At 52.3% G+C, this 15,662-nt stretch overlaps 1 protein-coding gene across 1 annotated transcript in view; it reads left to right on the top strand.

The window, feature by feature from the left end:
- The window catches only part of RXRA (retinoid X receptor, alpha), a 40,001-nt gene that overhangs the window by 22,959 nt on the left and 1,380 nt on the right, over nt 1-15,662 (top strand). The window contains exons 5-8 of the mRNA XM_009322048.1: nt 4,790-4,919; nt 9,785-9,917; nt 11,049-11,140; nt 12,853-12,958. Of these exons, the coding sequence (XP_009320323.1) occupies nt 4,790-4,919; nt 9,785-9,917; nt 11,049-11,140; nt 12,853-12,958 (461 nt within the window). The remainder of the gene's footprint in view (nt 1-4,789; nt 4,920-9,784; nt 9,918-11,048; nt 11,141-12,852; nt 12,959-15,662) is intronic.

Below are 15,662 nucleotides of genomic sequence, written 5' to 3'. Positions count from 1 at the left end.
GAATGCCTCTAAAAGGTAGGACTGCAATGGAGGCAACTAATAGAGCAGTAGGGTCAGGAGTGGGGCTAATTACCCCCACCCCAGGTACACCGGGAGAGCCCTGGGATACTGAGGGACTGGGAAGTCTCAAAGCAAAGAGATGGAGAGGGAGAGGAAAAAAATAGAGTGCGCTTTTGGGGCTGGGGTCAGCTGCGCATGTTTAATTTCTCATTTGCCTTACAGCGATGCCTTCTGGGAGGCACGCACCATCCCACGGCATGCTCTGTTAGCAGGAGGGGGCACCGCCGCTGCAAGGTGTCATCAGGGCTGCGGAGGGTATAAATTACCCCAATACCCAGCAGGGTATTGCCAGGCTTGCTGCTGGGGAGGGAAGAGGCTGGAGTGGGGAGCATCTCCCGGCTGCCTGGCAGTCCGTCAGGGGGGCACAGAGATACAGCTGGTGCTCTGCGAGCGTGCAGGCTGGCTAACCCAGGAGAGCAGGAACATATGCTGAAATATCCCTCTGCAATTCCTATTGCTCTGTGCTAGGTGTCTGTGAGGCTGAGATGATGAAATGCAGCTATTTCTGGGAAGTGGAGGGACTCTGCGGTATTTATTTTCTGCTACAATAATACTTTATCTCTTTCTTCATACGAGGCTGGAGGATTGAGCAGGGAATACCTTATCTGGCAGGGCTTGACAAGAGATCTCGGAGTCAGGCTGCTCCTTGTAGGAGTCTAAGTCTTGACTTGCCTCTATGGGATGCTCTTTTTGGCCTTTACCTACAAGGACACTTTATGGCTGGCTTGCTAAGTCAGGCTTTTCAGTGCATAAGGCTTCCTGCTAAGGACAGAGACGATTCCTAAGGGAAACTCTCCAGAAGCAGATACAGGGCCATGGTGCTCCCCTGCGTTTGAGAGCCCAGTTGCACCCTGCAGGCAGCAATGCCCTCCAGCCGGAGGGTCCCATCACCGTGGAGCTGCAAGGGGCTTTTTTGGAGGAGGCAGCTCAGCCGTGGTTAGCGTGGGGCTTGGAGAGGCTCTGACGGCTATCAGGATTAAAAATACTTCAGGGGAGTTGTAGCCAGTGTTATGCTGACTTGAAAACAAACCCCAGAGAGCGAGCTGAAATAAATGGCTTCGTCTGGCACTGCGTCTCCTCAGCCTCTTGTAGCAAATTGAAAGCTGGTTCCTGCATAATTCAACACGCATTACTGTGAACAAGGATGTGTGTTGCATCTAAATAGAAGCAGGAGGCTTGTTGAAATGCCCTATTATTGTCAAGCAGCTTCTGTCCATGAGGTGACATTTGTAGCAGGTTTAGCAGATGTATGAGATCAGCAGCTCGCAGTGACGAGGCCACCGGATGAGGCAAGGGAAGACGGAGGAGCTGCCCTCTTCCCAGCCCTCCCCAGAGAGCCCATGTGATGGAAAGGCAGGCAAATTCAGTCCCTAATAGACACGGGGTAAAACACAAGCTGTTTCCTATTAGCCTGGTATGTTGGGTCCTTTTATTTGCGCCCCTGCACCTTAGTCGACATGCACTGAATGCTGCCGGTGAGCTGGAGAGCTCCAGTGCGTGCAAGGACGTTTCCACCGGGCTGTGCCAGGCTGGGACGGAGGTGGTGGGGTACTGTAGGAGTTAACACCCTCCTCTCCCAGATGCTCTCATGCCTGTGACTGTCAGCTTGTGCCATGGTCCCCGGCTGCTTTTGAGAGCAGAGGTCCCAACTCCGGTTGAGGGAGGTCCCTCTGCTTTGCCAGGCTGGCACTGGCACTGATTTCTTCCACCGAGGACAGTGTGGGACCCTTCTGTGGGGCTTCAGCACAGTCCTCAGAGCTGGTAAAGGGGAGGGGTGGAGGGCTGCAGCCCGTGAGCTGTTCTGGCAGCCCTAGTATCTAAACATGTTGCTGACAAAGCGTGCTGCTCTGAGGCCGAGTATGGGACCAGGGAGGGGATCTCTGTCCTGACACCTGGACTGATACCAGAGAGGATGGGGTATGTTCATGGTTTGAAGCCCACGATGGGGAAAGCGGAGTACAGTGGGGTGCGATCCTTGTGGGTGGCACGGACAGGACGGGGAAGGACACTGAGCCAGGCAGAAAGCAGCTAAGACGGAGCGATCTGCCCCTACAAATCTGCTCTCCTGCCTTGGGTGGTAGGGGAGTGCCAAGACTAGCGTTTTGATGACCATCACTAAAACACTCACTTGAAGTAATTGCACTGGTGAGCCCCTGATAACAGCTCTTCAGAGGCTGCAAATAGCTGCTAATTGCAACGGTTGTCTGGCTTCTGACTGTGGCAAAGGGGATAAACCCCTTTGGGAGGTTCCCACAAGCTGTAAATGAGCATGGCTGCAGGATTCCTCCACGCTGTGTGTCCCAGCAAGCCCGGAGACCCCGTGTGATCCCAACCCCTTGGGAGCTGGGCACTGGCCGTACGCCCTCAGCGGGTACCTGTCCCCGAGCAGTATGATGGGGCACGAGGATGGTTTTGCCTCTGCCCCGTGTCCCTGGCAGCTGCAAAGCTGGGCTCCTGCAGTGTAAGCACCACCTCGGATGGGCTCCTGGCCACTGAAAGACAAAGCCTGTAACTGAGCGGTGTTATCCCCATTAGCTCTTAATTGGCCTTTGAGCAGCTGGTTTCAAGTCACCATTTTTTGGAAGATGTCTCCAAGCTCCAGTTTTCCAGAAGCATCAGGTGCCTGCGTGTCCTTTCATTCTGTCACACTCCGGCACCGTGCCCTTGCTGTTTACTGCAGGAGGGGCTTTGCTTACCCTGCACCAGGAGGGTTTCTAGCACCGCTTTGCAGATCCCCTCCTGGAGACAGGCAGGGCCCTTTTGGCCTGCAGGGATGATACTTTTAGCTGCCTCTCAAGCTACGGTGATGAAGTTCTGCCAGAAAGCACCGTGGTGATTCCGGGAACTGCCATCTGAGGTGTAATTAAAGGCTGGGCCCCTCGCTGAGGCTTTGTACGAAGCACCGAAGGCTGGGTACAGTTTGTGCTGCCTGCAGAGCGGTGGTGATACAGCCAGGGCTGGGAGAGGTGGAGCCCAGCTTGCTGCATCGGGGCGAGTCCTAGAGACGGTGACAACCTGCCTAGAAGCAGCCCCTGATGAAAGCTTTGGCAAAGACATCTAACTTTCCTAAAATACCCCTTTCACGGAGCTGTGCAGGCACTTGTCGCTTCATGGGTCAGGTTCTACTGGAGCATGGAGTCTCCCGTAAGTCGTGTCCCGCTCTGGGGCATGCAGGGCTCCATCGCCATCCCGCCCCGCGGGAGCTGGGACGCCTGGGTTCTCACCTGGCTGCTGCAGCTTGCTGACCAAACTGGGATGACTTGAAGTTGGTGATACTCCTATAGCCTGGGCCAAGGGTGTCCCTTCTCACCCTTCCTGCAAATGCCTCTGAACGCTGATGTTCCTCGTGTTTCCAGTGAAACACTTAACCCTGCAAAGCTCCTCCTCACACCCAGTTTAGGGTTTTCCTGTTGTCCAGAGGAAATCCTGTCTCTCCCTCTCCCGAGGAAAAGCCCAGTTCACATCTCTTTCCCCAGGGAAGAGCCCCAGCTCCCTCGGAGCAAGACTCCCCTGCCCTCGCACCCCTTGAGGAGCTGCTGGAGCCGGGCAGAGCAAGGAGGGAAAATCCCCATAACGATGCTCCCTGCTCCTCAGCTGCACTGCTGAACGCGAGCCCATTCCCATCCATCTCTGCACGCAACAGGTGAAAATACTTCGAAGGCGGGTGCCCCTGAGCTTGCCAGATGCTGGTTATTTTAAGCTTGGAGCATGGGAGACCTTGGCCACTGAGGCTCAGAGTTTGTGTTTGCTGCCAGGGGACAGCGGAGGGGACCGGGCAGGGGTCCAGGGCGTGGCTCCGGAGGGCAGGAGGGAGACTGAGCAGTGTGATCCTCATCTGCCCAGCCTGGGAGAGGGGTTTGTCGTAATGCAACCGGCTTGCGGCGAGGAATGGGCGTGTCCTTGTGAAACTGAGACCTGCTGGAGGGAGAGGTTATGCTGGCGTGGGGTCTGCTCTATCTCGGCTGCACTGAATTCACACTCCTCCCCCCCGGCGATCTGGGGGTGAAGTAAACACTCCTCCTCTGATTTGGAAACTGCTCTTTTAAGGACATGGAAGAAAAATAATCGTATAATCAAAGCCGCTGGATATCAGCAGGGATTACAGTGGGATATGTGGAGGGGCTCATACATCCCTGTCCAGAGAGGTAAACCCTATATACACACTTGTACTAGCGAGGTCTGTCTTCGCCAGGGTTAGACAGGCTCTTCCAGTTCCTAATCACAAGCCCACTTGAGCTGTTAGCAGTTCCTTTAAACAGGGATTTGGTGTGTTTAGGCTGACTGTCCTCCTTGAGAGCAGATGGTTTTTGTTACTGGATAATATTTCAAAGGAAAGGGTTTTTCTCATTTTTTCTGTAATGCCCCCTCTGCTGCTGGTTTATCGAGTTGGGAGATGCTGGCACAGGGAATGTGCGTGCTGCACGGGTGCAGAAGCCTGCCCATCCCTGGGCTGGAGCTAGTTTGGTTCATCAGTCAGTGTGATGGATATTGGGTCTCAACACTCCTGGTTCCTGTTTTGGAGCTTGCTAAACCTACTTAAAACCATGTGGTGGAGAAGCCAAGTCACATCCTTTCCCTGTGACTGATAACGTCCATTTCTGGGGTGCTCTCCACTTCGGGGTCCTTCCCTGCAGCAGGGAGGCAGCAAGCCCCTTCAGCTGCTCCTCTAGTCTCTCCTCTTCTCCTTGCTGTGCCTTCCCCGAGCCTTTCAATCTCCTTTTCTTGGCAGCCCAATGACCCGGTGACGAACATATGCCAGGCAGCAGACAAACAGCTCTTCACCCTGGTGGAGTGGGCCAAGAGGATCCCCCACTTCTCCGAGCTGCCCCTGGACGACCAGGTCATCTTGCTCAGAGCAGGTGAGTGGGAGCTGTCCCCGCGTGGGCTCTGGCATGGGGCCATAGGAGTACTACATCTCCACGGTGACAGGTATTACACTTAGATTTAGGTCCTGGCAACTTGAAAGCCATTAACTGATTCTGAGTAATAGCCTCTGATAATTCAATTGCTAAATAGGATTTAAAAAGCCCCAAGGGGTGTGTTGCTGAATGTGATCCAAAATGTTGCACCAGCTGCCAATCAGCTGAAAAATGGCCCGGCTTTATCTCTGGTGAGCGAGGTGCTCAGAGATGTGCGCTGGATTATTTAAACCAAGGGAGCTACGCGCTGCCTTCCTCCCAAGCTGAGACTTGAAAGACCAAGTGAGCTTGGGACTCCATGAAATTTCATCAAACTAAAATGTTTGATCATAATTAAAACCAGAAAGGAGAGAAAAATATATCGACCTCCTTCTCCCACCCACCAAGATGAAAATAAAATTCTCTGGGCTTATTTTAAATTTCTTGTGCGGCAGGGGGTCTGCAGGAACAGAGAGGCTTTGGGAGGTGAAAAGCAGTTAGCTGTAAAAAGGGTCTTCTCCCACGGAGTAAATTCAAGCCCCTACTGCTGGCAGGTTATGCATGAAGACCAGGGAGGGCAAGAAATCAAGAGCAGAGCTTGACGAGGGTGCATTTTAGGCATGAAGCTCTTTGCATAGTTCCAATCATCAGATAAGTGATTAAAAAGGCTTTGGCTTGATGCAGCGGAGAGCTTTGCTCCCTTAAACAAAGAGGAAAAAGCAAGTTGTCAATGGGACACATGAAGCTGCTTCCAGCAAATGACAAACTCCATGTGAAGGGTGAGACTGGGAGAGGAAATGAGGAGACCTTGACGGCTGGCAGTGGTACCCAGCATTCCGCCTGGCAATGAGAGATGCTGACCTTGGCTACTCGAAGTAGTCAAGGGAATTCAAAAGGGAATGATGGAGGAGTCTGGTGCAGAGCAGAGGTGCAGCCTCAGAGCAGGGCGAGCTGGTGAGCTACCTGGTGCAAACCAGCCTGGCAGCCAAACCCCAGCAAGCCAAGGACTCTCAAGTCCCTGGTAGTTTTAAAAGTTCCTCTTGTTTCCCCAAAATGCACTTTCGTAGGGAATTCAAGAGAGGAAAACCCTGCAGGGGTGTGTGCTCCTCTCTCTACACTCTTCTGGCCTTGGGTGAATGGCCTCTATAGATGAGACACTGCTGATCCACCTTGATGGCAGTGTTCTGGCTTCTTACTGTAGAAAGTGTATGCCCCAAAATAAATGCCCATGAAATTGGGCAGGAAAGTGCTTTAAGAACCAAGTGCAAAGTATTCACTGCAACACAAAACGTAGGAACTGCCAGAACTCCTTCAGGTCCAAGGTTGCTTCAGGAGAAGGTGTAAGGGCTCCAGAGTAGGAAGATGATGGGATTGGTGTTTCCCCCTTCCCACCACACAAACGCTAGCTGTCATTCTGTTTAATATGGCTGACTAGCCCAAATGCATGAATCTTAATACTTTCTGCAATTTTTTATTGACTGTCAGCCAGTGTAACTGCGTACCTTGGGCCTACATACAAATACCTAGTCCCTCTTGCAACCTCTCTGAAATCCTTGGCCTCAGGGGTTTCTGGGCGATCAAGTCACACCGTTTACTGGTGTAGGTTTTCCACTCTTCTTATATTACTGAAAGGAGATTTTTGTAGTCACATTCATCTAGTGGTTACAGCAGTAGTCTGGGAATGGAGAATTTGGGGGTTTTATTCTTGCTGCAGACTTGGCCAAGTCCCATGCCCTCCCTGGCCGGCTCCTGCTAGCCCGTTGGTGAAGGTGCTTCTCTCATTTTTCCGTGGGTGTGAGTATTGCCAGAGCTGGCTCACGGCCCTCTCTGGAAAATACAAAAAGTGTATTTTTGAAGAGGGTCTCTAGAGGCTCTTGTGAGAGTGGATGAGGAGGGGAAGCATCTCTATAGAAATCTTTGAGGGCTTTCTGCAAATATTGCAGGGAAGAACTGGATTCAGACAAAAAGCTGCCTTTTTCTTTTGTGAAATGGAAACAAAACCCACAACAACAGTTCAAGGTTTTCCTTTCTCTTTAGAAGAAGGCTAATGAAAGCTGAACTGGAGACTTTCTGACCTGATGTTCTCTCCTTTGTGCTGGTGCTTGTTACGACCAGCTTCGAGCTGGCATCCTGGAGGGGCCACTCCACGGGGTAGGATGGGGGGCTGCAGACCCCATCGCATCCCAGATTTCATGGTGGCTCTAACCCCATGGCCATGAGGTGGGCTCAGCACCCGGTGCGGCTCCGATGGGCTCCCTGCTCCAAGCATCTCTGTCGGGGCCTCAGATAACCTCCCCCAAGTCTTTTAACTAGTTGCTCTATCTATTATTGAGTGGGGAGAGCGGCCTGCTGAGAACAGCTGCCCATGAAATATTTAAGTATTAAAATGTAGCTAAGAGCATCAGTCAGGTTCAGTCGTGCATCCTTGGAGGCAAAATTAAGTGGAGCACACGTCTTTGGAGGAGCGGTGCTGGATGGGCCAGCAGTAGCTTTCCTCTAATCCTGAATCATTTAAAAATCTTCCCTCTCTGAGCTTTTTGGAGGAGAAGGAGACCCAACTTTTTAAGCCTGTTTTCCCTGGGTTTTGTTGTTTCCAAGCTTGCTGTGGCTGAGACGGGAATAACCTGGTGTTTTCTCTGCATCGAGGCCAGCCTGGCAAAGGATGCTGAGCACTACATCTCTGCAGCTGCAGTTCGTTTCATAGGGCTGGTGGGGGAACTTGGTAGTGAGATGGATTAACACGATGGTCACTACGCTGCCAGGTGCCTTCCCTACCCCAGAGGAGCCGAAGCATCCCCGGAGGCTGCAGCCACCTTGTTTGATGAGAAAGGAGTCATAAGAATCAAAGAAATCTGCTCTGCTTCTCCAGAGCTTGGGTTGAAATGCAAAACTCTTTGGGTAGACTTGTTTGATCTCTAACTCAGGTTTGCTGCCTGTGGTTATACCTAATTTTTCCTGCTTGCTTCTTTATCTTGTCAGCTCCTTGGGGATGCTCTGGTGAAAGCACCGGGTAGAAACAAGTTCCCCATTTCAGCCGAAACATCCCAGCTCTAAATGGGAATAATTCAGCTGAAGGGTGCTGATTAATCCAGCGGTCCTTAGCTGGAGTACGCCCAGCACACATATTGGTGGCACCCCGCAGCCTCACCACTTTCACGGATTCTTGGCAAGCCGGAGGCTGGATTCGACGCCGCTGGGGCTGTGCGGAGCCGCGGCAGAGGGATGTTGGGTGACGGCCGAGAGTCAGGGCAGAGTTGTGAAAGCCGGTGCCACGGAGAGACGTTGTGAACCAGCTCTGGTTTCTGTTGGTTGGGGCTGCATGAAGGGGCTGCGTGTGGGGTTGCTGTGGGTCTGCCTGTGACGGCTGGTGGGAGGCACCCATGGCACCTTTCTGTGGGTCTGGCTCTGGGAGGTCCTCTTCAGCCACAGAACACGGTTCCTGCGGGCTCCTGGTGCAGTCCCACGTCTTCTCCTCCATCCTCCTTGGGTTTCAGTGTTGCAATCCCTCTGCAAGTGCCAGGCCTCGCCCAGTAAATAGCCAAATAAATGTTCCCATGGTTGGGGTGGAAACATCCTGTGGCCACTTAGGAAAAAGTGAACTTTATTCCTTGTCAACATTTCTAATGGCATAACCCATCTCTGCGACAGTAGGTAAATACAGCACACGTGGACGTTGTATTTATTCCAGTCAGCGAGAAAAGACATGTTTCTGTGGCGGGAGAGGAGGTGAAGGATGTTGTTGCATTGCCTTTCCGGCCTGGGAAAAAAAAATAAAATCGAATATCCTGCCATTTCTGGACCCTGCCAAGGAGCCCTGTGTTCTAGACACCAGAACATATTCAGGCCGGGTAAATCAGCTACGTGATGAGCGTGAGACTCACCAGGGTTGCAGAAGACCCATCTTGTTTTATTGAAGATGCCTCTCCTGGTTCAAAGTCACCAAAATTTCCACCCTTCAAAACTTTACAGCATTTCTTCTTGTTACGGGTTTGTTTTGGGCATTCTTGAACTCAGCTGGTAGCCGATTTAAGAATTTGAAGACGTGTTAAATTAGGAAGGGGAGCTGGAAGGCGGGGAGGGAGGTCGCATCTCCCTTCCCTTCCCCATTTGTAGCTAGCCCAGACTGCTCCCGTGGTGTCCGGGCTCAGAGGATGTGTTTTCCTATCTCCTGAAGTAGCACGTCCAGTGACTAATAAGACAAAAGCTGATTTCCAAGCATCTATGGAAAGCTGTTAGAGGAGCAGTCATGGACGTGGGACGTCCCTGTACAGCGGCGGGTGAGAGGAGAGGCAATCCCTTCCAGTATTTGTATGACAGAAGCAACAAACCTGCAAGCAAGAGTTTTCACGTCCGATTTACACAGCTGAATAATGGTGAATGAACTTTTGTGCCCCATTATGGCCTGAAAATGAGCCCAATTAGCTGATATAAAGTGTTAATAGGTCTTCAACTGCTCAGGGGCACGGAGTGTAAGGTCAGAGGGGGAACGCAGGGCTCCACACCCACTCATAGGTTCACAGTGAGAGGCGCAGGGCAGAGAGCTGTTTGCTCTGGTGCCTGCAAGGTTTATAGAGGAAACTGCTTCCCTTATTAGCGTTATATTTTTAGTGCATTTGTTCCTTAATGGTTTTTTCCTTCCCTGACATCCAAGAAAGGGTTGGCTCCCCTCTCCCTTCCCATATCCAGCCTTGTTACTCTAGCAAAGGCGGTTCTTGAGCGGTTTCCTCCTCTCTTTTTAGCACCGGGGAGGTGACGTTGCCGATTCCCGAACCCACTGAGGACCCCGTGGCTCTAACCTGCGGCCTTGGTTGTTTTCTCCTCCCCAGGGTGGAATGAGCTCCTAATCGCCTCCTTCTCCCACCGCTCCATAGCCGTGAAAGACGGGATCCTCTTAGCCACCGGGCTCCACGTGCACCGGAACAGCGCGCACAGTGCTGGCGTCGGGGCCATCTTTGACAGGTGGGCAGAGGGAGGGATTGGGTGGTGGGGAACACATCTCAGGCCACCTTGCCTAGACATCCCCTGTCTCTGTCTCCGCACCGGTCTGCCTCCGTTCCCCGCGTTGCAACCTGCTTTGAGGGGTCGGATTGAGATGCGTTGGCGCATGGGGTTCGTGGTTGGAGGAGCCCAGGCTGAGGCGTGTCCATCCCACAGTGTGCATGGAAATGTCATGGTCTTTGCTGCAGGCAATGACTTTAAATCCCTCCTCTTAAACCTGCAGAAACCAGCAGCCCGCAATAGTCAGGGAGAGGGCTGCCCAGTGCAAATCAAAGCCTCTTTCATGGGGTCCAGATGCCTTCTAATGTTACAAGGAGGCCACTCCTTTATTTCTTTTCATCTTTAATTGGACCAAGACGTGATTTTATTTTCACAATGAAAAACCACCAGAAATACCCAGCAGGTTCCACATGCGTATCCCGAGGGCTCTTTAATCTCGTGCTTTGGGAAAGTGTTTTAAAGCCAGACTTCCAGGGTGTTTGACCCACAGTGTGGTTCCAGGCGCTGCTTAAATTGTGGCTTATTTCTCTGCCCAGGACTCATCTTGATATGGCTTAGTTGAAACCAAATCACCTTTGCTTCTTACCTTTGCAAGGAAATTGTTCTTTGGACCTGGGTGACATCATTTGTTTCCTGTGAGGTCATAAGTGCAAGATCATGACTTCACTGCAGGATCTAACATGAAAAACTGGGCAATCAGTGGAAAATATTTCAAGACCGGCACCTGCAGTAAGAGCAAAGGGAGTAATAAAAATTACCGGCAGAGGAAATTGCTTTTAGATACCTGTTGGGGTTTTTTTTATATTATTATTTTTTATTTTTAGGCAGCTTTCTCAGGTGCCAAAGCCTCTCAGTGAACGTATGAAGCCAGTTTTTATGGTCCCTGTTGTATCTCACAGAAACTATTGATGTTCCTAATGAGCTATTTTTGATACAGAAGGAAAATGAGGGCATATCCTCAGCTGGTGTAAGCGAGCACTATCCCATGACTTCATTAACCGTGCACCGGAAGACCTCTCTCTGGGTCTGACACCTGGGTGTTTTTTCGTTTCTTTTTAACGCTGACATCTGTGATTTCTGTGTCCTTTGCAGAGTACTGACAGAACTTGTGTCAAAAATGCGAGACATGCAGATGGACAAGACAGAGCTAGGCTGCCTGCGAGCCATTGTCCTCTTCAACCCCGGTACATGCCCTTACTTCTCTCCTGTCCTCTCTTGGTTGATGCTGTGTCCTTTTGGCTCCTTTTCTTACCTATAAAGCTCCATTGCAAATAACTGAGGGCACCCGACTCCCGAGGACAGGGCAAGAAGGAAGAGAGGCAAGAATGAAAGTCAAATTAAGTGCTGCACGTGCCTCTGGTCACCTTACAAGCATGTTCTTTGCAGGTCAGGGATGGATCTGGTTCTGTGCCCAGGGTTGCTCTCCAGGCCTCCCTTTCTAAGGCGTGTTTTCCCCTTCGTAGAGGGCAGCATGGTTCACGGTCCAAAATATTCTCCATGCAGGGCCCAGCCTTGGCCGGGACTTGCCTGCGATCGCCTGAGGAGATGGCGAATGCTGCTTTTGGAGCTGACTCCTACTGATGGGCTGAGTTCTCTGCTGAGCTTGAGAGGCTTTGGCTTGATCAACATACCCAGGCTTCCTATTTTCAGTGTTTCAGCCAACTCTGTAAAAAGAAAGATGTAGTGCTTGAGGGAGTTGTCCCTGAATAGGAGCAAAAATGAATCTAGATATCCTTCAAGACAAAAGTATGGATTAGAGCAAAGTTAGAGCATGGACATTATTGTCCTCTGTTTCTCAATCTCAACATCCAAGGGCTTTTATTAATGGCATTTCTGGAAAAGCCCTCTGCAGACCTGGAGAGGGTGAAAGGCATGAAACGTGCTCATAAAATACACAAGAACTTTATTTTTTGTCTGCAGCTTGCTTAGTTTTACAGACTCCAGGAGGCTTCACGCTGCTTGCTTTTCCCCCTTGGCCTCAGCTGCCCAAGGGAAGAAGAAGGTTCAGTGCCTGGGGTTGTCTCCGGCGTTTCAGAGACCAAAGCCCTGCTGCAGCAGGAGATAGGCTGCCAGCTTGCAGATGTCTGTACAGATCTGTTGGGGGGTTCTCTGTGTTTTAGAGTGGGTCAGTCCAGAGCAAAAGCAGATGGCAGACAAGGGTGGACCTCCACAACTGTGGCCATCCCTTCCCCTCCCTGCCCTCGTAGGAGCACGGTTTGTGCCCAAGCACAGCTCTTTTCCCTGGCCTTTCCCACCGAACGCAGGCCAGGGCATTTCAGCAGGGTTTATTGCTGTTTCTTAGGTTTGTTTTTCTGCTTGACTTATTACCCCCCCCTTGTAATCACCAGTAATTTATTGTCCGTAATTTGGGATTAGCCGTATATGGTAGAAGAAGGGGAATCTGGAGAGGTTCCCGTGGCGCATGTGCTCGGGGATATCGATTGCTTGACTGTCCCTTTCACCCTACTAAAAACAGATCTTCACCGCATTGTGGGGGACCTGCCAGAGTGAGGGCTTTTCGTTTAGCCCTGCCGCAGTGCTTTGTGCTGGAGGGAGAAATCCCACAAGCCCAGGACTTAAACCTTTTTTGTGAGCGTCTGTGACCACTGGAGTGAGCCAAAATGGTTGGGGTTGGGGTATGAGGTACCCCAACAGATATGGTAAAACAGATCTGTAGTCACAGGGCAAACCTTGCAGGGCTTGAACGCTCCCCAGGAGGTGTTAGGTGCTGCCCCAAATTCCTGGGGTTCAGACCCCACATCCATGCTGTGCCCTGGTCTGGTGGTGCAAGGAGGGATGGAGGGGGCTGTGCATCCTGGGGGAGTGTACAGGGGGGTCCTTGCCTGCCTGGAAAGCCGGGAGGTTTTTGGCTGATGGTGCTTTCGTTGCCTTTCAGACTCGAAAGGTCTCTCCAACCCGGCTGAAGTGGAGGCGTTACGGGAGAAGGTGTACGCGTCGCTAGAGGCATACTGCAAACACAAATACCCCGACCAGCCCGGGAGGTGAGTTGCTGGCTGTGCCCTGTCCTCCTGCAGCCTCGCGCCCCTGCAAAGCCCCGTGCAGTGGGTGCTGCAGCCGGTGCAAAGGGTGCTGCAGCCCAGGACAGGGTCCAGGTGCCGTCCTTGGGGTCGCTGCACCTGCAGTGTACGGATGCTGGGTCCCTTCCATTTAGGGCTCTCTGTTCCCACATCTTCTGGGAGTGAACAGTTCTCTGCAGAGAAAACCACTCATTTCTACCTGCTTCAGCTGTGAACGTCCTTAGAAAATCCCCCTGTGAAGTGCAGAGAGCTCTTTATTCCCATGCCAGTAAATGTAACGCAGCCAGGACAAGGCTGGGCAGTAACGGCGGTGCCGAGACCTGAGGAGCCCCGGCTCCGGCGGCCGCAGCAGTGGGATGAGCACATGGGGGAAGGGGTATCATTTCCCTTTTGGCAACCACGGAGAGCAAACCACAGCGAAAATAAGACGCACACGGAGTTAATTTTCAGTGGCAGATGAGCATCATTACTGGGAAGTGAAAGCCTCAACTGATGCTCTTTTCTCCCCTCCCCGCCTCCCCCAATCCAGCTGGGAATGGGAGGGGGAATTAGGAATGTTTTCCTGGACTGCTCTGGAGCTGAGTGGGCGCATTTTCCCAGTTACAGCCTGAAGCTGGCAACTGCCAGTTAAGTTACTGACAGTCATTTGAGAAACCAAGCAAAGCTCTGGAAACTGCTGCTGGTGCATATCGCTGCTGAGGCGTGAATATTGGGAAAAACAGCCCAAGCAACTGGGATTTGCATCTTACCTGCATTCCCGGTCTTGCGTGTCTGGATGGTTAAAAAAATGAAGGATGCTGTTACAGCAATGAATGCAGTGGGCAGATCACACCCTCAGAAGTAATATTGGACTTGTTTTCCCCCCCCTTTGGGTACCAATGTGCTGGCAGATGAAAAAAGACACATTGTAAATGGGCTGCTTGGATGTTCATGGTTGGTTTGTGGCGGGGAGAGTTGGGATGAAGGTACTGTTGGGTGTGCTTGGCTTTGCGGTGAGGAGGGAAGTGGGGGATGAGCACGGTGCACAGAGCAGGGGTGATTACCTCTCCTCCCCCGGGTGGTTTATGTGGACCCCAGGCCAACTCTCAAGCCGACTCCTCTTCCAAAAAGCGTTATTAATTTGCAGTTCCTAAGCGAATCCAGACCCAGACCCTGGACTTTGGCTGTTCTGGTGTTTCAGAAGAGCTCTGCTTCCCTTGGGGCTCACAACGAGCAGCCAGCCATACCTGGCACAAGGAGAGCTGTGTTGGGAATCGTGGCCAGCAGCTCTCTTGGATTATTCCCCCAGCAGGATGAACTCTTTGCTTCGCACAGGCATCCAGTCTCTGCAGCTGAGTCGTGCTGCCCTCGCACGCCGCGGCTCACTGCTGCAGGCTGGGGTGGGGCTGGGCAGGGGGCTGGCACGGGGACAGCCCCGCTCTTCATCGACCAAACCACCACGAAGCCGCTGTGCATGACTGAGCAAAGTCACTGAGCCACCAGTCAAAATCAGCTCCCCAGGGCTCTACCTCAATGATCAGCAATGTGTAAGGGAGCATTTTGGGTTCAGTAGCCTGCACCAGGGGCTCTGGAGTTTGATCTCTCACTGGCTTTGAATGACCTTGGGCTGGGGACCTCCTTGTGTGATCCTCACACCCTTCCTTGGTGACCTTAAAGGTTTTTGCATGCTTAGGGCTGTCCTGAGAGGCATTGCTGACCTTACTGCATCTCTTGCATGGTGCAGAGCAATGGTGGACTAAGCCCAGGTGGCTCGGGGGGGTTAACTCGTGGGCTGGGAGTCCAAAGTTGCACAAGAGCTAAACAAAGCTCTCAGGAGCTCTCTCCATCCTCCTGGTCTTATGGCACAATGTGATCACCATCTGGGGCTGGAAACAAGTTCTTCCTGTGGTTGAGCAAACGCCTGGTCGAGCCCGTGGCAGGCACCCTCTCCTGCTCCACGCTGCGGCGAGCGCTTGGCTTCCCCACCTCTTCAGATGCCCTTTGGTGCATGACTTTAGCCTAGTCCCCGGCCATCGAGAGCTTGCGAGCACCATGTAAACACCAAAAGGGAACTTCTCTGCAGCAGCGAGATGGAGGCAGGCATTCCTAGGAAAAACCCAGCCACGCTCCCCCCGCACCAGCCCCTGCTCCTCTGCAGGGAGGGCACGGTGCGTACGTGACACCAAGCAGCCGTGGGGAATCGGGGCTATTTTCTCCCCTCCTGGCCGCAGCCCTGGCACATTTTGCTGCGGGCTGGTTATCTCACAGTTAAACGTATCCGAGGGCTGGAGCCATCATCTGGTTTGGTTTAAAGTGAAACTTCCTGAATGGGATGGTAGGACTGATTTGTTTTTCCTGGCTCTGCTCCCACCGTTCTCGCCAGCTCAGCAAAAAAAAAAAAAAACAGGGAGAGAGAAGTGTGCATGCATGTATAATATCTGTATGTTTGTGCATGTCTCTCTCTATCTGTGTTTTCTAGAGAGTCCCCTTCTCCCTGGGCTGGTTTCAAGCCCTGATTGTGCAGCAGTAAAAACAAATAAATGTGCCCCTGGCCATTAAAGGGCCTTTCCCCCATTTTGAGAGCGGGGAGGCGACATCCCGCAGCGCCTGGGGTTGCTGCCTGCACCCCTGGGGTGTGGGCAGGCAGGGTGGGGGCACCCGGGTGGCACCGCGGGGTGCTCCCGAGCAC

The sequence above is a fragment of the Pygoscelis adeliae genome, unplaced genomic scaffold, assembly GCF_000699105.1.
Source record: "Pygoscelis adeliae isolate BGI_AS28 unplaced genomic scaffold, ASM69910v1 Scaffold114, whole genome shotgun sequence".
NCBI lineage: Eukaryota > Metazoa > Chordata > Aves > Sphenisciformes > Spheniscidae > Pygoscelis > Pygoscelis adeliae.
Note: the sequence above shows the minus strand (reverse complement) of the source record. Positions and strands in the feature narration are given on the sequence as shown.